Source organism: Chlamydotis macqueenii, chromosome 21 (genome assembly GCF_036417535.1).
Source record: "Chlamydotis macqueenii isolate bChlMac1 chromosome 21, bChlMac1.mat, whole genome shotgun sequence".
Classification (NCBI taxonomy): Eukaryota; Metazoa; Chordata; class Aves; order Otidiformes; family Otididae; genus Chlamydotis; species Chlamydotis macqueenii.
The window spans coordinates 1,642,672-1,669,571 of record NC_141576.1 but is presented as its reverse complement, the minus strand read 5'-3'; the positions used below and the strand labels follow the sequence as shown (position 1 = coordinate 1,669,571).

Genomic DNA, 26,900 nt, shown 5'->3' with positions numbered 1-26,900 from the left:
GACGGGGGAGATGGGGCTGCCGAACGTCATGTTACTGGGGAAGCTGGAGAGACTCCTGGGCTAGATCTGCAGGAGAGGGGGTGGTGAGGCCGAGTGTTTCTTTCCCCGTCTCTTTCCTTCGTGTCCTCCAGCAGTTGTGCTCTCTATGTGAGCCAGGGAATCGGACTGGGAGGGAGGAAGAGCTCCTGCCTCAGCGAGGTGGATGCCCTAGAAAGCCGTGATTTTGCAATCATCTTTGATGAGCATCATCCAGCTGCTGAGCCAGTCCTGGAACAGTGACTCCAGGCAGGTGTTCCACGCAGCACAAATTTTAAGTAGAATGCTGCTTATTGGCATTAATGCTATTTTTGCATTAAACCAGAGCTCTGAAAAAAATGAAAGGTAGTTGATTGTGTGGTGCATAAGGCATAGGAACCTTTGCTAATCCAGACGGGTGAGCGGTCTGCTGTCAAACCAGGGTTAGTGGTTTGCACCTAGACCAGCTCTTGTTCCTGCTTTGATGTCTAAATTCATAGAAGTTGTACATGGGAGAAGATGGCTTCAGGGTGGAAGAGTATAAATTGGCACAAGGTGGGTACCTGGTGCTGTCGGCAGCGCAGAGAAAATGGTAGCAGATGGAATCCCTTACAGCCCCTGGTCACTACTGTATCCGCACAGAATATCACCTTGCCCTCTGTTTTGCTGAAATGAATTAACTGGCAGGAAATCATGGATTTCCGAGCCCGGCTTTCCTTACGACATTCCTCACTGTAAAAGGAGAATTAAAGCGGTGAAAGTGAGTAACAAGAAACAGGTTCTAAAATTATTCTGTATGGTCAGAGTGAAACAGCATCAACCTGTTTGGTGGCAGTTCCACTGCTTTTAGAAAAGGGGTTTAGAGAAAGATCAGCTGTGACCGCGGGAACTGAGAGTGCAGAGAATTGATTAGCAGCCGGGGGGTCGCAGCGGAGGCGTGCTGTCTGTCGGAGGTGGTGGTACGCTGCCGACGCCCCGGCAGCGCCTTTGGGGCCGGGTCCTCGTGGTCTGGGCTGCGGCAGCCCGAGTGGCAGTGGCGTGCTGTGTGCTTTCGTAACTGGGGGGAGAACCCACCGAGCACTTCTGAAAATTCTCCCTTAAATCCCTTCTTAGGTCATGAATGGGGAAAAAAAAAAAGCAGGAAAAACTTTTGAAAGAGATTTTTTGAATTCTCACCATGGTTTTATCATCTTCATGACTATCAATGGTCTCACTGTTGAAAGGGCCTTAGTGGGAGTTACGGACTGGTGGCACGGGGCAGGGCCGGAGGAATGCGGTTTCTTTGCCATCGCTTGTACAATGCAGCAGGAACATACGGAATTACTGCAAACCTCATTCTGTTCCCCGGTCTTCCGCTGCCGCAGAGCGTGTGTAAGTCTCCTACCTCGTGGTTCGTACGGGAGCTGCGCTTCTGCAGATTTCCCTTTTTGGCTATTTCTGCTGACGCTTTTTCAATTTAAAAATCGCAGTCAAATACATGTGTTGGTTTTGGTTACTGCAGCACTGTCGTAAAGAGCACAGAGACTGGGCCATTTCAAAAAAAAGCAGATTTTCAGAGAGTTGTAGTTTTTGGGTTTGGAGCATATCTTTCCTAAATATTTTACACAGAGCTCAGAAACTTGAAATTAGAAGCCAAGTTAAAGCAAAAAAATGGGGCTGTATGCCAGAAGGCGCCGTGTGTTAGACCGACAGTTTCTTTCGAAGCGTTTCCAGGCAAGAGTGCTGGATGATCTGGAAGCCAGCAGCGTTCAGAGACCCTTATTTTAGGGGCAGAATAGGAGGATTCATTCGGTTCCTTATGAAATGTGGTTACTTGAAATCGTTGAGGGGAGAGGAGAGGCCTTTGGGAAGAAGCTTTGCTCAAACCAACCCTGTTTCCAAGGATTTCCAGAAGCGACCCCTGGGAAGTGCTGCTGATCTAGGAGGTTGCCATTCCCGCCTCCTTCCTCTCGGAAGTTCCGGCAGGGACGGTGGAAGGGGCAGTGGGTATTTTTCTCGTCCGAAGCGCTACCTTATGTCCCACCACTGCTTTTGGCTTCTGTCAATACGCAAAGCTGCAGAGACTGCGTGGGTGGGGAGAGGAGGGCAGGCTGGGATGGGAACTTGCTGCTGAGCTGCCCAGGTCGCTCCAGCCCGTTCGGAGCCCTGCTATCCCCTGGTGAAGGGCGGTGGAATAGGCTTCCTGAACCACCTAGACAATTAAAAAGGAATGAATCCATGGTGCCTCATGGAAGTACTTTTGAGTTATAATAGGTGACTTGATGTTTCTCCTTCTTTCCTCCTTCTCTGAGCACCTTTCTGCCTTCCGCACTTTTCATTTCTAGCTTGCTCTGCTCCACTCCCACTGGCTAATTTCTCTCTCTATCCCTTTTTTCCCTGCCTCAGCAGCTTAAAAAAAAAAAAAAAGAATAAAATTCCTTTCTTTCCTAGCCCTGTGGCTGTGCTCTCCTTTCCTCTGCTCGTGTCCCAGAGCCGTGCTCGGGTCAGCAGCAAGCTAACGCTTTTGTCAGCGTGATTAATAGCGCTGTGGATTGTCGTTAATTCACTGGCTAATGACTGCAACTCTGGCCGCTCCTGGAGTAATCGGGTGATGTATGTGGGGAGCGCGCACCTCATGGCAGAGGTGAAAATCATTTCGACAAGTCAAATATTGTCACAGGGAACAAATGGCTCTCCCTGTTAATAAAAATTAATGAATTTTTTTTACCACTGGCCTGCTAAATGAAGCTGTGGAGTGACTGAGTGGAGGGGACAAGCTCGGTGGAGTTAAGCACTTTATTTGATGGTTAAAACTATAAACATCTTTATTACAGTTGTGATGGGATGTGGCAAGTGTTGTTGGGGGTTTTGTTTGTGCTCCAGAGAGGTTTGTTCAGATGCGCAGGGGCTTTTTGAAAGTTTGAGTTTGTGTTTGCCTTGGGAGGGAGGAGAGAGGGACAACAAAAGAGGTTTGATCTGGTGGTGTGAGGATGAATGTTTAATATTAATAAGTAGTGGATCAACATCTCTCGTCAGTCTTTCAAGGATGTGTCCAGCATGCCCTGGCCACTCTAGGGCCCAGGACTGGGGCAAAGCCACCTCTCCATCTTGCTGAGCGCTGCTGGCTAGCTTCTTCCTTTCTGTCAGCTCCCTGCCCAGTCACGCTCTGGTTGCACTGGTACTGAAGTCACTGTTCACACTCCCTACCCAGCCTGGGCGTGGAGAGGTGCTCCAGGAGAGGCTGTGCTTCTCGTTGGTGGCTTTGCAGACAACAATGTGAGAGGACGGGATGTGGGAGCAAGAAACGGCATGGCAAAGGCAGCGTCCTTGAAGAAGTCCGCAGAGTTTTTTGACGCTGCAGCAGGGGTCTGTGCTTGGTTAGCTGTTAACTAGTGAGCTATGTTTGGCTTGGTTTCGTGAGGAGTTTTGATTCTGTCTGTGCTGGTGAGAAATGTTGGGTCCTATTAGTAAGGTAATTGCCTTACAGATGCAATCTATAGAGCATATTACGCAAGGTGCAGCCCACCAGCCCCTCAGATTCCAGGGAGACTGGTGGAAACCCTGCTTGAGTCCTGGTGGTGCTGGTTTCCGGAGCCGCTGGAGATAGATGCTCTCTTACGGAATGATCGGGGCGCTTTGAGCGGCTCCTCTTTGTATTAGTGCAATTTTTACACTCTTGCCAAGCTGACCAATGAAGAACCATTTGAAAATCCTAGCGTTAAGTAGAAAAGAAATGCCGAAAACGCTGCTCTAAGGCCTTATTTGTTTTATCAAATACGTGTGGGAAATTTTCAAGCAATGTCACCGTTCTAAAGTCATGCGTATGACGAAAAAGACCACTTGACCTGTCAGAGATCTTTAACATTTTCTAAGTTATTGTATATTTGGCTGTCCAGGGAGCAGGAAAATGCAGGAATTAGAGAAGGAAAAGATGAGGAAGCTTTAAAAACAAACAAACAAAAGACCTCAATGTTATGCTGGGATGACCGTTAAGTGACCAGCTTCTCTCTGCAGACTGGGGTGCAGCAGCGATCCTGCAGCTCTGCTGTGTGTGCTTCAGGAGAGGCGGCCTTGCACGCTACGTGTCTTCTCTTTTCCACAAAGATGCTCTCACAGAGACAGTCTTGTGAACACGAGGAGAAATATTTACAGTACTTAAAAATGCACGGCGCTTTACAGCAAGGTGTAGATACTACCTTGGGAGAAGTAAAGGCTTTGTATGCATTTGGGTTGTGTTGCTCTTAATGAACTTTTTTCGTGTCTGAATTTAATTTAATGTACGCGTGTTTGCTGCATCTAGGAAAACGATCTCAGAAGAACAACCACCAGAAAGCAGAATGCTATTTTTATGATTTTAATCCACTTTACGCAGAGACGATTATATGGGTAGCAACATTTAGAAATGCGTTCAAATCGCTGAACAGTAGCGAAAACTTCCTGCATCAGGGATTATTAGTTGGGGTGTAATTCAGGATGGAGATGCTCTTTTCCGGCTACACAGTAAGCAAAGCATGGCTGGGTTTTGACTGTCGGAGATCCCGTTAGGATCGTGACTCCAGTTCCTGTGGGAAAAGGCAGTAGTGCATTGGATAACGGTGCATTGCACAGGTTTCATGCTTTTCTCCGAGGTGAAGTGTTCATCCTCTGTGCTTTCACTGGTTGCAGGGCCTCTGCGTGCTGGTAAACGGGACACTTTATTCCAAAGATGACCAGTTTAGAGATGTCTAAAAAAATACTGGGACACCTGATTTATAATTTGTACATGGTATTAGGGACAGACGGGATTGTATAAATCCAGGAGATTTATACAACATCTTGCCTAAGCTTCTGCTCCCGAAGTGAATTTTATTGGTGTACTTGAACACGGGGTTTGGCGTCCGTTTCGTAGGAGAATCTGCCTTATTTGTCAATGAAGGAGAGAATAAATTAAAACTTGATTAAGCAATCCCAGATCTGGGTTAAGCATTACTGTGTTCAAAACCAATTTTTTTTTGTGGTACATAAGAAACAGAGCCTGTCTTTTGAGAAGAGTTTGAAAACTATCAATTTAAACGTAGTAACGCGTGTAAAAGTCCACTGGAACTTCATAAAACAATACTGTACTAAATGAAATACATGTTGTTTGGTTCTTGTCTAAGACACTGTAGATATGTTCAGATTTTTAATAACATTTGTCAGCTTATAGAGATACCTGGAGCTAGGAAATTAGGCCAAGAACCATGTCTGTTCAGTTGTAAAAAGTTTTCACATAAAACTGGGCAACATATGTTGAATAAATCCTAATTGCTGTGTGGGAGTTTATCAGTATTATTTAACTTCCAACAAGAAAGGAAATTTTTTTACAAGGCTAAAATGTTCATTGTTCCATTAAGCTATGCTGAAATATCTCGAACTTGAAGTGATTTGGCAATGTTGAACTGAAATATTTTGGAGCATGTTATTAAAAAAAAAAAAAAAATCTGAGCTTGTACCTTTGTTCCAATGAAATAAAATTTCAAAGCTGTGTCATTTTGAATGGAATTGCTGTGAGGAGTTTTGAAAGAATAATATTTCTCCAAGCGCTTCTGTGTTGGTTTCTTGTTCTGTAGGTGCTGGTGCAGAAGCACTGGTTCGTCTGCATGTGAACATTTAAGTCGTAGAAATCAAGCTTTGGGTCCCATGTCCAGACTCTGATGGAGGCTGGCTGCCTCACCTGGTGTGAAGGTTCAGTTACCTTGTGCTGCTCTAACCCGCTATTCCATGTTGCTCGTTGGGCTCGTTAGCGGGCCGGGCGGGGCGCGTGGCGGGGTTTGCCTTACGTCTTTATTTCCAGAGGAGGAGGCTGGAGGTGTGACTCGGGAAAAGATTTATGTTTTCCTCGAGCAAATACCGTTGTGGTGAATCTCCGTAAAAGAACCAGTCTAGCAAAAAAATGGTGAGGCTGTCAAGACTCGGGTCTCTTTCCCTGTTGTCTTGTGGGTTTTTGGGTTTTAATTGTAATTTTAATCATGCCTTTTACTTGAGGGAAGCCTGTTCTCTTTACTTAGGATCATGGGCCTCTGGCAGCCAAAGTCTGCTTGCGCAATGTATTTCAGCCCGTTAGCTGTCTATACCACTCTTTTTTTCTTTCGTATGTTTTTGTTAGCCTGGACTTTCGATTTGAAGAGAATTTTTTTTTTTTAAATAATTCCTACTGAGTTTTAACTTACATCAAGCTGTTGCAATACATATCTCTGAAAGAATTGTTATCAGTGTGGAATTGGAGCTTCCACAATGCCACATCTAAATTCTTGCATGCTTCGTTACGTGTTTTTTTCCGTTTATATTGACTTCTAATACGCTCTTCTGCAATTATCCTTGAAAAGTGTTTTTTAAACTACATGAATGGGCAGAAGATACTAGTGTTCAAATTTATACTCAATGAATGCATGGCTGAATATACCTCTTTCAGAGACAGCTGACTTTGCTCCCGATCGCTGCGGTCTCCTTTGCCGCGGCAGATTGACCGGTCCTGACGTGCGTCTCTTTAACGTGGCCATGTGACCGTTAAAATCCAGGAGCTGAAGAGTTAAGGCACAAATAAAATCTCAAGTTCAGACTGTCAGCTTAGATAGTGCTTAGCAAGGGTCGAGGAAAAAAAGCCAGTTGTGATTTAGAAGAAAAACAGTGAGATTTGACCAATTCCATGGAATACCTTTCATAGCCCCGGGGCAGGTGGAAGTGGTATATTAACCAAGGAATAGAGCAGAGGAGGAAAAAGGCCAAATCACATTTCTTTGAAACAAAGAGGCTTTTTACCAGGAACAAGCCTTGATAAAAATTACAGTGGCATCGCAAGTCATTTCACCCGCTCTGCCTCGGGCTATATTAAAGCAGTGAGGAAATAGGGGATGCAGCAGCCCTGAAATACAAATACAGTAGTCCCGGGAGCGTTTTCAGTATAAATAATCCTTTTTAGAATAATGTAGTGGCTTTAAATAGGGCCAGGTGGTGGGTGCAGCACCCAAGATTGCTTTGGAAAAGAGCGGAGGGAAGCGGGACGGCGTACCGCTGTCCGGATGTGGGATGTGCCCTGCAAATGCCCCGTCTCCCTCCTGCTTCCACGCCTTCCCATGCTCTGACTTAAAACAGCACCTAATGAAATCAGCTTGAAAATGGATCTGTCGGGCCAAGCCGTAAGCATACCGTGGTGTGACTGTGACTGGAGTGGGTCTGAAAGTACCGCAGGGTTCCCGGGCATGGGGTGAATTTCCGTTGGAGATCGTGAGATTCCTATGGATGTATCCGCTTTGCTGGACATCTATTCCTAGCTCCTTGGGCAGGTCCTGTAGCCCAACGGAATGCTCAGGAAACCGACCTGTTTCACAGTGTTTGTTCCCAAAGCATTTGGGAAGGGTTGCCTGTGGTGGTGTGTCCCGCTCTCGTTCCTGTCCTACATTTTGCAAAGTCTAGGAACACCTTCTCAGTATGAAGTGACTTGTAAGTAGACTTCAGTGGAAAAACACACTGGGATTAAACAGAGGTTTAGTTCTTTGTCAGGTACTTTTGTTTTTCTTATAGAGAGGAAAGCCTGTTTTTAAAGGGCACTTGAGTGATCAGGGAAAAAAATGCCCCAAACAGCAGTCTCTGCAGAGATGCTCACAGTGCCAACATTTATCAAAACTAGGATGTGAAACGTTCTGAGGAGAAATAGAGATCTCTGCAGAGGACGCGATTTAAAAAAAAAATTGTGTTTATTACTATCATTGCTTGCCCCATTAAAATTCCATTTTTTTCATAGTAGTTAAACGTTTCTGTAATCCATCCGAATGCTGGTGGTGGGAGGAAAGGTGCTGGGCCCAGGAAGGGAGTTCAGTTTGGTTCCCATAATATCCGTAACTTGACTCCTCCGCCTAATGGTGGGAAATACTTGGTAAACCTCTGAGTCAGGCTTTGCTGAAGTTTCCATATTTCCATGTTTATATCTGACAGGTTAAATGTGTGTTGGAAGTTGACTGAATGGATTTAGTGAAGGGTGGCTCTTGGCCACAAAGGTCAGATGCAAATTTGAGGTTCAGTTGCCGTCGTGGTGCTCGATTGTTGCAATGTTTTTCCCTCTGTAAAGCTGTGCATCGTGAATCTGTGGGCAATTACTGTTAAGGAAAATCGGTTAGTAATTCCTTCTTCTAATGGTTATGAGAAAAGGACTTGGGAATATGACCACAAGGTGCTCTAGGTATGCAGAAGATGCCCAGGAGACAGAGAAAACAGTTACTTGTGACTCTCGTGGTGGTTTCAAGGCCACCGTGAGGCTCGGTGGGCTCTAGAGGCAAGTTAAGGATGTGAAATGAAACTCAAGGCCAGCCGGCGGCTGGCTGTAAAACCCCACGGTGTTCCGTCAGCTCTGGAAGGGAATCCGTAGAAAGTGAGAAGGCCATTTCCAGTTGATTTTTGAACAGAAGCCTCTGCTCCCAGCCGCTGTCTGATCACAGAAACTTGTCTCTGTGGTTAACGGCACTCTGCGAGGGAGCTCTTCCCAGTCAGACCAGAGATGCCTCTCTGCAGAGCCCTGCCCGTTCTCAGTCGTAGGCTTGGGACGGCGACGCGGGACTGTGGCCGAACCACGCTATCCTGTGAGAAGCTGAGGGTTGTGAGCGGGAGCTCAGAACAGCAGCCACAGCCAGGGCACTTTCGAGTAACAGGTGAAGCCAGGCTGTGCCGCAAACCCGGGAGTTAGACGCACGGAGGGGCAGAACCAGCACGGAGGGGCTCGGTGCCTATGGGGGTGCAGTGCTGTGTCCCCATTCTGGCCATCACAAGGTTTGCTCTCGTCGGTGCACAGCGACCGTGCGCGTTCCTTCAGCGCGCCAGTCAGTGCGGTTGTGTGAAATCGCCAGAGAGAAAACCTTCAGCTTGGTGTTTGCCAGCCCTGTGTGTGTCCTGTTCTGGGCAGCCTCTTCTGCACAGAAAGGAGTTTTTGCACCGATCTTTCAGGTCTGGAAAAACGTGATTCTCGCGTCAAACTGACGTTTGAGACTGCTGTGAAAATGTGTCCTTGAATTCTGTGAATAAAAACTCCGTTGGCCATACGCGGCTCTAGGATGGCTCGGCTCCGTGACCGAGTGGGATTTGTGTTCTGCTCAGAGGCCTGAGGCTGGAATGGTTTGATTTGGTCCAGGCAACGCAGACGTCGTGTGGTGGATCGTTTGGGAACCTCTTTAGCTATATGGCTCTGCATTCTACTTCTGCTGGTCATAATTAAAAACTATGTGAGATAATGGTAAAGATTTTCATAGACTGAATTTTAAAAACTTGACTGGATTAATTAATTAGAAAGAATGCAACAAGTTTTACAGATGTTTTGGCTTTAAAGAAGAAGTAGGTGGTAGGAAATAGCTTGAAATACAAATCTAGAAATTTGGTAAATTTGCATTATCTGAATTTTTAAAAATCTGTATAGTGTTGTGGATGGTGAGGAAAATCCGATCCGCAGAGCACAGCGTTACTCAGGATGGTAAGAACAGCGTGGAGCAGTTTGTCACTGTTTTTGCCGAGCTCTGCCGTTTATTACGTGGTATAAAATTGGTGAGCTTCCCTGGAGTTTTTTTGGCGAGGGGTGGAAAATCCAGCTCACATTGTGGCGTTAAAATGTGTGCCTCTGTGCCTGCGAAAACAGAGCGCTGCTCTTGACACCCACCTCACGGCTCAGCCCGGGGCCCTGCATTGATTCACTGGTTCCTTTCATTCCCTGCAGCCTGGTGACACCGTCCCTTCCCCGGCGCTGCCCGCCCTCCTCTCTCCCTGCCCGGCTGCGTTTGTCCGGCTCACGTTCGGAAATAGCAATTATTATCGATTAATATTAATATTTAGCGTGTTTGTGAAAATGTCGTTTCCCCCTGCTATTAATCTGCCGTGTTAATAACGCCGGTGCTCCTGCTCCGGACCCTGGGGAACCGCAGTGAGCGGAATGACAATGAGACGGTGACAACAGCCGAAAAGCTTTCGCTTGGCAAAGATGTGAATTCCAATTGCAAGGTCTCCTTTTGGAGACTCACAAACGCTTTATTCTCGTTCTCTGGTTTGACATCCAGGACTGAGAGAAATACCCAGCATCGTTTGTTAGCGTTTGCAGAGCTGCTCGGGCTGCATTTATTTGTTTATTCTGAATAGGCTGCATTTCTCTTGTGGAGAATTTATCTCGCCGTCATTTTTGAAGTTGCACTTTATGCATTTCCAACAAAGAAATTTCTGTAGAGTTGGAGCATTGCTATAGTTTTATAGCTTTTTAAAGGGGAGGTATTTTGTAGCAAAAATAAGCAAACCTCTGAAAAGCAATTATGATTTTTCTTTATGAAGTGGAGCATTTTCTTCAGACTTTCATCCCTTCATTTCCAGATTTTCCTTCTGCTGCATTATTTCTGTAGATTCGTCACAAATGTTTGTTACGACTCCGAAATACGCTGTACACTTCTTGTGACGCTTCACTGGAGCTATTATGTTGTAAATAGTTTAGAGACAGAAATCCCAAAGGCTAATATTTTTTGCCAGTGGCTTTAATAATAAAATAGTAGAGCTTTTTTTTTTTAATTAAAAGAACCTGCTTTATCTACTGCATCCAAACATGCCTTGAATTAATTTTTTAACATAGCATGAGTTGTAGAAATACCGTCTTGAATTCAAATATAAAACAAAATACTGAACACAGATCAGGTAAAGTGTAGTTACGGGCAACAACATTCTCGAAGAGTTTGGTTCTAAAAGGATCTCGTGTGGAATTATTTTTGATGCCTGGCTGAAGTAGACTTTTAGTGGAAATAGAATACTGGCGTTTAGTGGAGAGTAATTTGGACACTTTCCCCGCTGGTTTTACTGGAGGAAAATGCGTATTAAGGAACCCATTGAAATACTGTTCCGAGCTTTATTCTTCATTTCTGCCAGCAGAAATCCCTTAATAAAAGAAAACACTTATTTTTTTTTTACTTAAAACCAGAGGCACTTTAAGTCCTTAATACCCGTTCTTACAGCCAGGCTCTGAGGCAACTGCTTTTTTAGAATGTTTGTGGAAAAGCAGGTCCGGTTGCCTCTGTCCCGCCTCAGTCACCGGCTGCCCTCACAGCTCACGGCTGGTGTCAGCGCTTTTCTTTTTAATAAAAGGACTTGCCTGTGCTTTGAGAGGCGTCATTACAATTAAAACCAAACAGACCATAAATGTGAAACTTGAAAAATGAATATACAAATTAAACCTGGAAAGGTGGCGTGTTTGTAAAGGTTCAGTTTTTATCACTGTCCTTTTCCTTTTCCTTCATCCTGTCTCCTCCTCCTGCCCCATCCCTCGCTGTCCCTGTCCCTGGGTAACTCTGCAGTTCTGGTGTTCTCCAGAACTACGTCGGTTTTTAATGCGTTCTGCAGCAGTTCTGCATTAGGGAGAGGTGTGGGGAAGTTTCCAGCGTTCCGTCCTTAAACACGGATTGAAAGCGGAGTAACTGGAGTGACAGAGCAGGGCGCTCGGTACAGCAGGAACTGGGAAGTGTCCTGGTGAGCGGTGCACGTGGCTTTGCTCTTCTCTGAAATTGTACACAGGAGAGGCGTTAAAACGCGTTAAGTGCCTGCTTTGGACTTAATTTCAATGCCATGTAGAAATCAAAATTTCCATGGATAGTCCTGCGACGGCAGGTGTGTTAGGACGGCCTGATCTGCTCGGGTTTGTCAGGTGGTCGTTGCCAGACGGCGATGTTCCTGAGGTGCAGCGAGCTTGGCCGTCAGCAGCCGGGTCTGGCAGGACTGTGGTGCCTGAGCACTGGTTTCCAGGATCCCCTGTACAAAATCAGCATCTTCCTGCTTCCTGAGCATTCCCGAAATGCCGTGCTTCGTAGTGCACAAGTGAAACGCAATCGCAGTGTTTTAAGGGAGAATACTGACCAGCAAGCGAAGAGAGCTGGAGCCCGGCAGGCGGCCGGAGCTGAGTAGGAAGGGTTTATTCACGGTGTCAGTAACTTGTGACTGAGCCTATCGCAACTGCGCAAGCCTTGCGCCTTGAGCAGGGCGTGTGAAATGCCAGATCCCCACCCAGAGCCATTCTGGTTGTCCCTAGCTCCTTTAATTGTCATATTTTGGCTACTTTCAGATGATAAAGTTGGGGAGCCTGTGAAAATCTGTGTTGTAAAGAAGAAAGAGGCTTACTTCACTGAGAAATGTATCTGATGTGCTTTATGCAATAGCATCATCTGTTACTGAAGGCCTAGGGTTTAGGGGTGGGAAAAAATCAGAGATAACCAAAGGGAAGAAAAATACTGTTTCAAGCTGGATGTTTCTAGCTATGTTCAGCATCTAGGGAGGGAAAAAGTAGGCAAAATCACAGCAAGTTGTGGCAGAAGCACCCATTAAACTAAAAAATTAGAGAGGATTGTGTTAGCAGTATAATTTCTCAGAGGTCAGAACGGATCGTGTGGCCCTGCGTTGGCACGCTGGCACGTTGGGAAAACCACTTCCCTCTTGTGACCACTTCCCTCCCTGTGCAGCTATCGCCCGAGTCTTTGTGCAGCTGCAAAACTTGTGAATATGAAGGGTTTTCATGAATGAACGAAGGAGAAAAAAGACATTTCTAAATGTTCATTTAGAGCAGAATTTGCTTCTCCTCCTCCCCAGTGCTTGCAGGAGGTTGCTCTTTGGCAGCTTCTGGTTTGGTGGCTGAACGTCTTGCTTTCTGACCGGCATCCCCTGGCAAACGCTGTGGCTACCGACCAGTACAGCTTAGATGGGGGAGAAAGGTTCTTGCAGTGAATGGAAGGAAGAAATTGTGTGACAGGCTCAAGATCTTATTCTTTATTTTCCAGCCATTAATATTAAACAAATCCTGTCTGTGGAGGGAGGAAAAGCCATTTCTGTATGGCCGTAAAGCATTTAATGCTTCAGTTCCATCCTTCATGAAAGAGGAATAATTCCTGTCACCACACTTGGGGCACCAGTTTGCATCCTTTCTGGTAGAAGGAAACCCAAATATTTTAGACTGGCTTCCAGAGATGGTCTTGCACTGAATTTTAGGTCTTTGGCTTACGTACGCTAACTCTTTGAGGTGTTACTAATACCGGCCGTTGTTTTCTTCAGTCTGAAGGCTCCCCGTGTGTTGAGGGAAGTGTGTGTAGGTGAACCATCTTGCTGACAATTGGGAGTTGGTTGCCTTCACCAGGAGGGTGGCTGGGAGACCGTTCCGAGATGAACTGAACAATGGAGTCTTCTTGAGGATTGTGTTGGACACCTGGACTTTTTTATTTTGATGCTCCCGTTTGCAAAGCGTGCTGCAGAAGACCTGCATCCCAAAGAACGTGAGCCCGTGTGAGGTGGGATGCCAGTTGCTGGTGCTGCAAAGCGCTTCAAATTTGTGGAAATCCGGCTTTGTAACCAAGGCCAATCAGATTCAGCCCAAGTAAGGAGCAGGTTTCTCATTTTCTATTGTATTTCAGCTGTGGCCATCAGGTGGCAATCTGATCACTGAGATCATTCCCTCTTCTCAAGTCTCTGTTTGGGTGGGTGCTCTTTGGTGCTTTCGAGCGTCCTTTGTGATTTATAGATGTGTCTTCTAAGTTTAGGTCTACGCCTGGCTGTCAGCTTTCTGCCCTCCTCAGGACAATGCGGAGCGGGGAGCGAGGTTTGTGCAGAATTCCGAATGGAGTAAGGCAGGGGATGGGATAGGTACGTGTTATAATTTACCTGAAGTCATTTATCGATGGGCAGCACAGTACTCAGAGTAATGAACCCTGTCAGTTGTTGGCAGGAGTTAAGCGCGTGCTTGCTTAATGTAAGTATTTACACTCTTGGCTGAATGAGGCTGTAATGTTGCTGATTCGTTCCAGCTCTGCTGGTCTACAAATCGGTCGTAAAAATGATTTTATTTTTACTGATGAAACATACTGAGAGTACAGCAGAGACAGAAACCTGTCACCCCAGCGTTAAAAATGCAGGCGGTCTTGTTTTCTGGAGGCATGAAGTATTCCACGCCTTCCTTCCAATGTAGCACTCTATCTGGAATGATTTGTTTGATTCTTTGGTCTTCTTCCCTGGGGAATGTTTCTAGAGGGAAATCCATACAGAGCAGGAGCCTTGGTACGCTCTGTGTAGCTGTAAAGGTGCTGGTGACGTCCCTCGTTGGGTTGGGTTTGAGATCACCCACTGCTCTTCCTCTGGAATGAAAAAAAATGGAGATGAATCCCAGGGAATCCCCGGCCTAGTAGGTGTTCTTACGCTGATGCCTTTTCTATAATAGCCCCATAACACACAGTTCTAGGCAATGCTGCGATTTTAATATCTGTATGCGTTTCTAAACTTACAACTAGGAATGAGTTGCAAAGTTTGAATAATTAAGTAAAAAAAACTTCCCAACAACCAATTAATCCCTAAGGAAGAAGAGTCTGTCCATCTGTCACTCTTGTTTCAGTCCAAAGTACGAAGTCACAACTCTGCGTGCATATTTTTTGTATTTTCTGTGCTTTTGCTCAGATTCTTTTCTTGGGCCTGAGGTTCCAGCTTAGCTCCTGCAGCAAAGTATGAGTTCAGTGGGCGCCGTAGTTCTTCTCCTTGTGTAGAGAATTAAAATACCTGGTTTTTTACACATATGTTGCATTAACGCAGACCAATTTGACAAGAGCATCCTCTGGCCTGGCAGCGTTGTGGCCTTCAGCCTGCGTTGTTTTATGCGCAAGTGAAAATGAGCTGTTTTCTGTGAACACCCCGTTCTGGAGCCGTCTGCCAAATTTGAGCCTGGAAAGTCACCGCGTGTCAGCCAACAGCACGGAGCCATGGGGTGTGGCACGTGTTACGGGCCGGTCCCGTGTTCTCTGCGCTCTGGCCATTCCCGTTGCTCCCCATGGGAGGTCTGAGGACTGAAGGCAGGAGGGATCGGGCCCAGTTTGGTATTTATGTCCAGGTCAGTGAAATTCGAGGCAGATCGTGCTTACTGGTCAGACACTGGTTGCCCAGTGTTAACACATTCTTGGTGTGCTCTGTAAGTGTCCCTGGCGAAGGCGTCGGAGATGTTCTTTGCGGCGTCTGTGGATGTAAAAGATGCTTAGTCCGTTCAGATCAGTATCTATTTCCTTAGCAGAATGGTAATAATAATAAACATGTTACAAAAACCAATACAAAACCTACAAAACCCCCACCCGAAATCTAACGCATTGTTCCTTTTACCACCATTTCCTTTAACACCAGACTTTCTTTTTCTTTCCTTACAGCTGCTAAACAGATTATTCATGAGGGCTCTACCAGTGCGAAAGCATCGCTCCCATTGTTGCAGGAACCTCGTTGGTGTCACACAGATTTTCAGCCTGTGTCCATATCTGATTATCTGTGGAAACAGCCTTTCAATGGGGCTCTTTACTGAGTCATTTTGCTAGTGGGCTCTGAAGGACTAATTTTAGTTTCATGACAATAACAATAAGGTCAAGTTGTATTTCTGTGCTGCTTTTCAAGTAACCAGACATTCCAGAGCTTTGAAATTCTTGCCGTTAGAAGAGGGGCAGATGTAGGACAGCATGGTTGTCATCAGTGAGTGACCACGTCCCACGTACAGCTCTTGAGAGCCGCCAGCTAATTTGTGGTGGAACTCAGCAGAACTGAAGATTGTTCCTAAACAACAAGATGGTCTACGTTTTGGGTTTTTTGTTTTGTTTTTTTTTTGTTTGTTTGTTTTTTCTTAAACTGGTTGTGTTACGTCTAGGGTAATGCTGAGAAGAGCACGGAGGTTCATAAATGGTACTGAAGATGTAGTGTGAGTAGATGGCCTTGTCGCAGATGCTTCAGCTCTAATCAAAACTAAACCGCAGCTTTGAATTTGCCTAAAATCCCTGGACTAAACATGACTTGGGGAGAAGATCTGTATGTTTTAGGTTTAGCTGGTGTCTCTGGGAGCTCTTTCACAGCAGGACTCGCCACTTCAGAGGCGCAGGAGGCGTGCTGGCTGGGTGCTCTGGTGATGCTCTGGGCCAGGCAGGCCCGGCGGGTTGGAAGGGTGGACACGGCACTGTGCTGGCCGAACACGCGCTGCCGCCTCCGGATCTGGGGCTTCGGTTCCGCTGGCAGTGCATGGAGGGAGTGACAGGTACAGGAGCAGCTCCAGTCTTCCCTGACAGCCCTGGCCGTTAATAAGTACTGTGCAAAAGCTATTGACCTGAATATTTGATGTGTGACAAACCCAAGGTGCGCACACGTACCTGTTCGGTGGTTCTGCTTACGCAGATGCCGTGCGCTATCTCTTGTATCAGAACGATGGTGACACAAAAATGTTCTGATTCATTGTCACTGTTGCCAGTCCCCGGTAACTGTTTTTAGCCGCTCAAAAGGCAGAAGGAAAAGATTACCCATGTTATATGTTTTCTCTTGAAATACAAGGTCAGTCAGATGTGGGTTCAACTTCAGAGTAAATGAAAATTTAATCAGAACCGACCTGACTGTGCCATAGAAGAAATTAAATTACCAGCGTTCAGTAGCGAGGTGTCTTTATACTTCACTGTATCATTGGAAAATATTCACAGGTCGTGCTCCAATAAACCTAGTTTTGCTTTTCAACTCAGTTGGAATTCCTGTTTCTTAAGTGCAAAAGAGGCTAATCATAGAGTAGAAAATAATTTGACTTGCTAATGCTAGGAGAGAAAACATTTACAGCAACCACAAGTATTTTCAGGATTATGGCGTATATCATGCTCATGAAAGCCTGTTTCTGGTGACATGTTTGAGCAAGGAGGGTTGCGCTTTTCAGCAGAGGAAGCCTTGGTAAGCCGTAGCAGGCAGTTCTCTGTATTTCTCAAAAGCTGGAGGAAAAAAAATGTTGGCAAAGGAATGAAAATCCTCTCCTGTAGTAAAGTCTGCCACCAGGTTTCCTAGGCATGAACTCAGGAAAATCTTTATTAGGCATAAAAAAAAAATAGAGGAGGAGATGTCTTTCGCACAGAAGGTGTATTCTGAGGATGGAGAAGAGATGTAGTATGTATACATTAAGCCAAGCCTTACTTTTTCAGCTGTTCTTCCCTCATGGATTCTCTTTGGCAGCCAGAACTGTCTTCCATTCTGCAGTGAAAACGGTGATTTTGGTTGGGTGCTGTTTCCCCCCCGTTACCTCAGAGGTCAGTCATTAATACGCGCCGTGGGAGTCCCTCTGGTTGCTGCGTGGCCCACAAAGCGGCGCTTGTTGGAGTTGTTATCGTAGTGGAAACCACTGCGCAGTGAAAGCACAGTCATGCTGCCTCATGTTTAATGGAGAGACGGCAAATCTGCTCCCAAAATACTTCAGCTCCTTGTATTGTATGACAAATGTGTTTTTCTTTTCCCCTTCGTCTGTTCCCCACCCCCACCCCTTTTTTCCTTTTCGGATGAAAAAAAGCTCCGTTTTCGTTACATATGGATGTTGTAGCTCAGCAATTGACTCCTCTTGGAAAAGCCCCCAAATGCTGTTACCCTCTGCGTCTGCAGTTTTCACTCTCAAGCTTCCTGTCTTTTATGTATTTCAGGCTCCCTGGGTCTTGCTGTTTTTCTTTTTCCTTCCTTTTTTTTTTTTTTTTTTTTTTTCCCCTTTCTTTAGCGTGTTCAGAACTGGCTGTGTAGCTTGGTTCTCAGGCTTATTTCATGTTTGTACTGATGTTTGGCATCAGCACAGATGTGTTCCTGTAGGACCTGGTCAGCGGGGATGCCCTTATGCAGCCAGAGAGTGACAGCCGCCTCCAGAGAATTGCGCTGGAGTACTATCTGGTTCTGGGTGTAACTGTTCTGTGTCTACAGGGCCTGGTTCTCAGCTTATTTGCCCTGAATCTTTAGCTGCCGTGGCTCTGTTGACTCTTCGTGGTAACAGTTCACGTTATGAGATGCTAGAGCCTACTGGAAGATGCTTCAGGATCGTCATCGCTTCTCTGATGGGAATGCTTGGGAATTACTTTGGGTACTGCTCTTTTTTTTTTGATCAGGAGCAGTTGTTCAGTCTATGTGTAATTTTCTGATTAATGGAAATGATTTAACATTAAATTAATAAATTAGACCATCTCCATACCAGTTTTATTCTTATCAGGCAGATTTTCAGGAATCAGAACTGGAAAGCTCAGCTGATTTTTTGGTCAGTGCGGATCATCTACTCAAACCTTGCCTTTTTCAAAGTCAGTTTATTCATCCATCTCAGTTGCTTGCCACTACTTTTGCACCGTTCCCTCTGTTAAATCTGATTCTGCATTTCAGTGCGCCTCTTTCAGAGGTTCTGCTCTGAGATTTCCCTCCTGGAATAATATTTTGTTTGCAGTTCTTTGAGATGCTTCCCCCTTCAACAGATACGGTGTCTTTTGTTTAGTGTTGAAAAAGTTGGGTGCTAACAGATGTCCCTTTTTGCTCTGTGAGCTACAGAATTGGAAGGAAAAAATAATCCATGCTGAGTTTGAATTAACGGCTAAAATTGTAGGCTACAAAGCTGATGCACCAGCTAATGGGAATACTTGTATTTTTGTTAATTTAGGAGTAATCTGTGATTAATAACCCTGCTTTTATTATGGTGTAGCTGCAACTAACTTTCAGTAAATGCAATTTCAAGTGAAGCGTTTTTCCTTTGCACAATAAATCTCAATTTTCTTACTGCCTGGTATTTTTGGAATACTACTTGAACATTTTACCCAACTTTCCGTTGCAACCACAGTTTTCTTGCCAGCTAAACCCCTGTATTTGGAAGCGATATCAGTTCTCCTTCAGTTTGATATGGAGCATGTGAATACCGGTTCATCACAATCAATTCAAATAAGGTATCCTAATATGCTAATGAGCACTCCAATTAATGTGGGAAACACTTTGAAGAGACGTAGTAATTATTTTTTTGTTTCTTAGTTGCTTTCAGGGAAGATGTCTGAAACTTACTTTCTAATCTCAAACCATTAGAGTAAAAGTGTTCTTTTTTTAGTTAGAGGGAAATTCTGTTAATTAACCAGGGCTGGTTAATCAGGCTGAATAGGAGCTTTCAGCACTAGAATCACAGTAATAATAATAATAATAATAACTGCATTTGGTAAGAATAAGCATATTCCAAACAGAAGTACATCAGAATGTGGTTGGACTGTGGGAATTTCACTGTCTACAAGTCCAAAGGAAAGTTGATCAAAACAGTGTTCTGTCTTTGGGGAACTTTGTAAAAAATAATAACACATTAAAAAAAATATATATATATATTCGTTTTGTAATCAAAAGACTTAAATTTCAAAATTTTGTGTGGTCAAGAAAGCGAAGGAAGAAAGGAGACAATTGATTTTGAAATGATGGGAGTGTTTTGTTCTGAAAATAGAAAAATGAAATGTATTCTTGGGTTCCGAGATTTGACACCTCCTCAGGTGTGACTCCCTGCATTTATGGCCCAGTGACGGAGAGGGAAAGTCCAAGCGGAGCTGCAGCGGTGTTGTCCAGGCTCTGATGTGGAAATGTGGCTGAGGTGCTGTTAGACCTGCAGGTGTGGGTGACTCCGGCTCTAACAGCCGGAGAGAGCCCTCGGCGTCCTTACGGCAGGGCTGCCCTGGAAGATGGACCTCTCTGGCTGAGCCGTAAAGGAATCTGGAGGAAATGTGGCAGTTTGTTAGCAGCACTGCACCCAGCAAGCAGAGTTCTGCCGTGAAATCACTGAAATGCGTGTCTGAGCGAGCATTTTGGATTCAGCAGACTATCATTTTCTGGTTAAAAGCATTTTTCTGAAAACTTCTCAGTCAACTCCTGTGCTCTCAGGCAGCTTTTTAATCTAGTTTTCTTTCGTTTGGTAAATGTGTCTCAGATATTTGTTTTTGGCAAGTGATGGAAGAGGATGGGATGTTTGACGAATATTTTTGTACAAGCCAATATCAAACAAGAAAAGGGATGCGCGTTGTTACAGGTTTAATAATGGAACTGACTTGTAATTCTCTGAAGTGTAATAATTTGCTGGAAAATGAAACTTCAAAATCCTTGCATGGTTAAGGGTGTTTACTTTTGGGGGGTTGGTTGTTTTCCCTGAACACACACACGTGCTCCCATCCTCTCCTCTGGGCTAATTAGATTGCCGGCCTTTAGTAGGCGCTGAGCTGAACCGTGCTGTCATTAGACTGACGATGCTACGCGTGAAAGATTTGGCTTGGTGTTTCTCACTGGATGCGGTTATCAATTCTGGCTAGTAATGTTAACTCCTCCTACTTAAAATTTTGCCTTTATTCTATAAACAACCCTTTCAAATCTTCTTGTGTGTTTTTTTTTTTTTTATTCCTCAGTATAATTGTTGTTATGCTTCTCGGTTTAATTGGTCTCTGTCTAGTTCATGAGATGTTGTGTGGAATAGAAGGAGGTGCACAACTTTCCCTAGCTTTGTCTTTGACCGTTGTAGCAGTACTGCAAACCAGATCCCTGTCCTGTGGGGTTCAGTGAAACAACATCTGAACTGGGGTTGCGAGCGTAGCTTAAAATGCTCACTGTTTAAAGCATGTAGGACACACGAGCCTTGAAGCGGTGTGACAAACCCGTGATGCTGTGTTCCACCTGGGAAGGTACCTTGCAGAGACGTACCGCGTTGGTGAGCTGGGTGGTCGCACCAGCCACGGCTTCTGCTGCATGACGCGCTGAACCCAAGAAACCCAAATACTAGGCGAACAGTTCTTGTCAAACTTAAGCCAGACTTTACATTAATTCCTCTTATTTCCTCTATGAAATATATTGAGCCAGTTAAAACAATAAATGGTTGCAGGGCACATCGAACACCTCTTCTGTAGTTTCTTCCCTCTCGACCCGCTCTAACCCGCCAGGCCTGCAGTTAGCTTCCCTCTCATCCTTCAGTAGCTCTGAATATTGTGCAACCAGCATAAATATTCTCACCTCAGTTTTACCTGAGTTCTGTAGGTGAGAATTATCTTTATTTCTGCCACTACTTCTATCCTTAAAGCATGTAAACCAGGCTTTATGAAACTTTGTCCCAGGCAGAGATTAACTAATGTTCGCGTGAGTATTTCAGTGTGTTTTGTTCTGCTGTTTCCCCTTTTAGGTGACAGCGAGATTGTAAATAATATGTACGAGACCGACCCCGATCTCCTTGCTGGCGAAAGTGCAGAGGAGGAAACAGAGGACAGTATTATGTCCCCCATTCCTGTCGGACCTCCGTCACCCTTTCCCACCAGTGAGGACTTCACTCCCAAGGAGGGCTCACCTTATGAAGCTCCCGTCTACATTCCTGATGACATTCCAATCCCACCAGATTTTGAACTCAGAGAATCTTCGATTCCAGGGGCAGGGCTAGGGATTTGGGCCAAAAAGAAGATTGAAGTTGGGGAAAGATTTGGACCGTATATGACAGTACAGAGGAGCACGTTAAAGGAAACAAACTTTGGATGGGAGGTAAGCGTGTTGAATGTGATAACCACATTCGTTTGTCTTCTGTGCAAACTGTTCATAATGCTAGATGGAGTCCTGCTGGCCTGGGGACAGAAGTAGTGACTTTGCTCATGCCGCGTTTCCCTTCGTTATTGTGCATCCCCGATTACATGCAATATTTAAACAGCAACAGAAACCCGTTTTAAGATAGCGTCCTGGGCTGCAAATACTGCTCTGGCCCCATTTTAGAAGGTTGGTTTTAAATGATGTTGGGTCACTTCTTAAAGTGGTTGTCATTTTCAAATTGTGTTCGGAACTTGTCACAATGGAAGGAATATGATGAGTCGCGTCATGTTTTGTAGTTGGGTATGTTACCTTTGACTTCCAGCCCATGTTAGCTGTGCAGGCGCTATTAACTGCTCAGAGAAAAATAGCATGTACCCATTAACACCCTAGATGTTCTTGAGTTCTTGTTCTGCAGCAAAGATAAAGAAATGTGAAAGTCATTTTTTCCTAAGAGCTAAACAAAAAACGATCTTCAGTAGGAAAACCACCACTGTGCCAGAACTCATGTCTTTCTCCCTGCTTTTCTGGGATCTTCCCAGAAACCATTGTGGTTTCTTCTGCTCCTGTATTACTGGTTTGAAAATATCCATACCCCTAAGAATTATTGTAAATGACAGTAGGTTCTGCGAACAGCGATATGCAGCCTAGGATTTATGCTCCACAGTCCTATCCCAGTGCGCCCGTGTCCATTATGGAATATATAATATATAACTGCTTCTGCACTGTCCACCCCAACGCTACAACACCCCTGCTCCGCACCAGATCTGCTGTCCTTTGTCTCGAGGAAGGGACTGCATCTGGGACAGCTGTTCGGAGAGGTCTGGCTTTGGTAAGCTGGCCCTGGCCCTCAAAATACGTGGCAGCTGAATTTTACCCCCTTTTTCCCCTGGCTGAAGCAGTAACTTGACCTGTTTTTTTTCTTTCAACCACTAATTGATGTGAACCTGTGGTTTAAAAACTTTTGGGGAGTACGGAGGTGGGAAGCAACTAAGGGATAAACCGGTGAGACTTAGCCAGAGGGCAAGCCGGCAGTGCAGGCGTGGAAGCCCTGTGTTCTTAGAGAACAAAGGCAAAAAGGCCAGACTTCAGCATCAGCTTTTGAGATTGTGTCTGATTTCATTGACACTCTTGATTGTGAACGGTTAGGTTCTGTATGTCCAGATGCTTTTGTTTACTTTTAAAATTTATCGGAAGTGCAGGAAAAAGCAAAAATACTTGCTATAAAAACAAAATTCAGTCATGTTTTGGTGTTCTGCAGTAGGAAATGTCTGAAGAGCTGAAATCAGAGTTCGGTTGAATGAGCTGAGCGTTTCCTTTTCTGTCCTGATGCAGGGAAAGAAGGGAAATCCAGCTGAGAGTTTTGATTCCCCCCCGCGCCCGATGGCCTTCCTCAGAAGTTCACCTTTGTGTCAGCTGCTTTTCTTGTGCATTTCATTACAGAATATTTGATTAGTAGTACTATATTAGCTTCAAACCGTGGGTTTTTGGGGTAAACCCGTCCCTGTTAGTGCACTGGAAGTAGGTGTCTGATGCAGGGAGGCTGTGTGATGGAGCTGGACCTACCTGGTGTGCCGGTCACACTGACGTCTCTCTGAAACAAAGCACTGTGTTCCTCTAGCAGTATGCAATGTTGATTATTTGTAGGCTGCCATGTGGAACTGGCTCCTACAGAAAGGTGAAGTCTCTTTTTCTGAACCTAGTATTTGTAGGTGGCTTTTTTTTTTTTAAGACAATGATTTTTTTTTTTTTTTTTTTTTTGGAACAAAGTGCTGTCCTCCTCGGCTGCTGGAAGTCAGACCAAATTGAGTAATGCAGATCTTTTTTTCTATAACCTTGGCAAGACTTTGTCCTTGTTTTGTATTTCTGATAAAAGTTTGTGTTTGCATTAATGTTTTTAAGAAATGTTCCCTGTATCCATTCTGCACTGAACGCCAGGCCTGATATGAGCCGTATCTATTAACTTCAGTCTGCGTTGACTTTGCGATACTATTTATTTTTGTAGTGTAATTGAACAAACTTTCTTTCTCTGTGGCGCTTCTCACATTGCAGCGGCATTCTTTTGTTCTCTGATTTGGCAGATAGGTTTCATACCTGAAGGGAAGGACTATTTGTCCTCCATCAGATGTCCTCAAACACTGTCCTGGACCCACCCTGACTCTATCTCTTTTGACGTTACTTGTACGTGCAGATACCTCCTGAAGTTTTCTACTTCCCAGTGTGTTTATAGAAAGTTCAGAAAGCTGCTTTTAGTCACTCAGTACCTTCAGCATTTTACCTGGGAACAGCAGACACACAGGTACCTTCATGTGCTAACGCAGAATTAATGTAATAAATGCCATCTCTGCCTGCGTGTTGGTTTCTGAGCGGTTCCCTTTGTGTGTAGGGTTGGAAAAGCCTCACAGAGGTATTCTAGGCAGCTTTTCACGATCTCACTTGTGCTAGAGAATAGTAACTTGGGCTATGTTTCCACCCTCTGTTAGTATAATTGAGTAGGCAGACAACTGACAGGAAGAGAAAAAAGAGAAGAGGAGGAGTTTTTGTCACCCTATAACTTGTTGAGTAGACTTTTACTGACATTATTTTTGACAATACTTCTCTAACTGGTAGTTTTGACTTGCAGTGACTTGAACGTTGAATGCTGGCGTAACACTCCTTGCCCGTAACTCCTTAGTGCTGGCTAATAGAGATATTACTGTTACACTTTAATTGACTGTTCCGTTAGTTAGATTAGTGTTTTTACTTCAGGAGAAGATGCTTGTTCTTCACACCCAACCTTCTTCTCTGTTCGTATTTCTCAGTTCATTCCCTGCAGTTTGTACTGTTGATATTGCCACTTCTGTGGACACCCCAACCCCAACCCCTCAAATCCTGAACACCCGGCCCGTTTTTGTTTGTTTTTAGAAGTCCTCTGTTCCTTAATTTTAGGAGTATTTCTACCTTTTGCACAAAAAGTTCTTGCCCTTCACCACAGGAACTTTGTTGTCACACTTTGATGAACTAAGAGTGTCAACAGAAGTGGTGGTGGTATCTCAGAATGCTTCACATCCCAATGTGATGTGGATGTTCATTAGCAACCTCTCAGTTCTGCTAGAAACTGCTGTTCATGTGGTATAGGATGCATCTTTGTGCTTAAAAAAAGCCTATCTGGCCTCTGAACGTGCTCAGTATGCACGGTTCTTAGTGTCTTTGGCCTTGTGCCTGTCTGTAACGGGTCCCGGTTGCTGCCGATGGCGTAAAGGGTCAAACGGTGCGGGAGGCGGTGCAAGCAGACTCTTCTCGTGTAGGTGTGTAGGAAGGCGTGTTTATTGTGTTCTGGGGAGGTTTTTACTAAAGCTTAGGCATGCTAATTCAGCATATTAAAATACAACACAAATTTTGAAATGCTTCTGTTTGTGCTTCACAATTAAGATCTGTTTCTTCTGATTTCTGTATTTAAAAAAAAAATCCATTTTGTGAGGCTGGAAAATGTGCTATTAAGGGCTTTGATTTGAAAATGAGTCTCTCTCCTATCCAAGGCATGAATGCTGCAGAAATATCTTTCTCTTTTCAAACTTTGATAAGAGCAGATTTGCGACAATTAAAATGAAACGAAACAGTTAACTGCATTTCTTCGAAGTCCTGAAGAAACACGGGCTCCTGTTTGGAGGTAGGGGCCAGCTCTTTTCATCTGAGCTGTTTGATCCGAACCTGGCTCTGATGTAGAACATCTAGCTGCAGGAGGTAGAAGAAGAATGCTATTTGCTGAAACTTTCAGCTTTGCTCATTATTTCCCCTAATAGCCTAAAACATCATAGGGAATACAGATTGCCATGTGTTACTTGCCATATCTTGAAAAAGAGATATGTGGGTTTTGTTGTTTTTTTTTTTTTGGAGGTGTTTTTCCTTTCAGCTGGAGAGGAGGTTCAGGACTGGGGGAATACGTGTCCTACTTGATCTGTACAAGTCTTTACTGTCTTGTTTCTTTATATATTTTTCCCACAACATTTGCTTTGTGGAATATGTTTTTAAAAATATTCTTGAAATGAAACCACACCTATTATTCAAGGGGTTTTTTAACCCGGGATGGCAGTGAGTGATTCATGCTCATTTCATAAAAATAAATGAGATGTGTCGGTGTTCCGGCCCCCGCCCGCTCACGGAGGTGAATCAGTAAGTGCGGTGTCGGACGGTGTGCCTCCTTCCCTGACACTGCTCTGCCCGTCGTGTTTATCCCCCTTTTTTCCTTAAAAGACACCACCCAAAGTAAGAGCCTGGCGATTATTTAGCGTGACGTGATTGCGTTTCTGCTCTGCTCTCCTGATCCCATTACTTCCTTGCCCGCTGACACAGAACATACCATTCAGAGGACCCCAAATAAATCACAGCGTGTTTTTGCTTTATTGCCTCTGGGACCTGAAAAAAAAAGAAAAAAAGGGCATAATGATTTTGATCACTTTGTTGAGTAAATAAAGATATTTATCATAGCACTGCTTATTTTGCTAACTGGGAGAAGAATAGGAATCACATCCTGGAGGGAAATTTAGGAACTGAATTCTAGGGCATTTGGAAGCCATCAGAGATGCTTTTAGCTCAGCTTGCTTTGCAGGGTAAATACCATTCATAAAACACACTTATTGGTCCCTTTGTTTTAATTTGTCTTTTAAGAGATTATTTGCTGCCACACAAGAGACTTCCCTTATACTGAAGTGCGAAAGGCAGGCAGCAGCTTTCCATGTGAAGAATAAGTGCTTTCCTTTAGTACTTCAGGGTGCAGATAGAAGCTGTCCCATGAAAGACAAATAACTGTGGAAAAAATAAGAGCTGGCAGCTAAGGATGCAGCGAGCGTTCTTGGCTTCGCATCTGTGCCAGTGGAAAACTGCTGGTGTTTGAGCAGACTTTACAGTGTCAGTGATTCATAGCAGTCCAGCCTCCCCATTCCCACAAAACAGAGTATTTACATTTTGGTGTGAGGGTCTTTTTTTGTTTATTTTGATTGTTTGATTTTTAGAAATACTTACAAGTGCCAAGGAAAATTTACTTCACGCGACTGGCCTTGATTGCTGAGAGGAGAATTATATTGTATTTCCTTAAGTCTTGAAAATACTAAAATAGGAAGGAGACCATACATTCTTTTAACTGGGATGGTTTTGTCACGCTTCCCAGCTAAAAGAACATACAGCCCAAATTCCCTCATTTACCTTTAAAAGCTGCTGCAGTTTGTTAACGCAGCGTGTTCTTGTCTGTCCTGTTTCTCAACAAAAGATGCTAAAAGAAGTATGAGTCCTCTAAATGAGCAAAGAAATCCCAAACCTGTTTGCACTCATCTCCTGCTAATGTTCTTTCAGCTTTCAGGCTGAAAGGATGTGATGACATTTCCTTGTAGTTTTTCTTCGTGTGTCTTCTGATTCATTCATTTTCTCTGGCCTCTGCCTTTCCCTTTGGCTTGCACATAACGTTACTGTAACAGCGTCCCTCGCTCAGGGAGAAGAGCGTGTGAATTACTGTTTTCAGAGCACATCTACGGCTCTTGCAGGGAATGCGCGGTCTTGGAGACGGCTGGAGAACAGCG

General features: G+C 44.6%; 1 protein-coding gene across 2 annotated transcripts in view; it reads left to right on the top strand.

Annotated features, from left to right (window-relative positions):
• Positions 1 to 26,900, top strand: part of PRDM16 (PR/SET domain 16) — a 317,495-nt gene that overhangs the window by 96,756 nt on the left and 193,839 nt on the right. For both annotated transcript variants that reach the window (XM_086764499.1, XM_086764498.1), the window contains exon 2: positions 20,960 to 21,309. In XM_086764499.1, the coding sequence (XP_086620625.1) occupies positions 20,960 to 21,309 (350 nt within the window). The remainder of the gene's footprint in view (positions 1 to 20,959; positions 21,310 to 26,900) is intronic.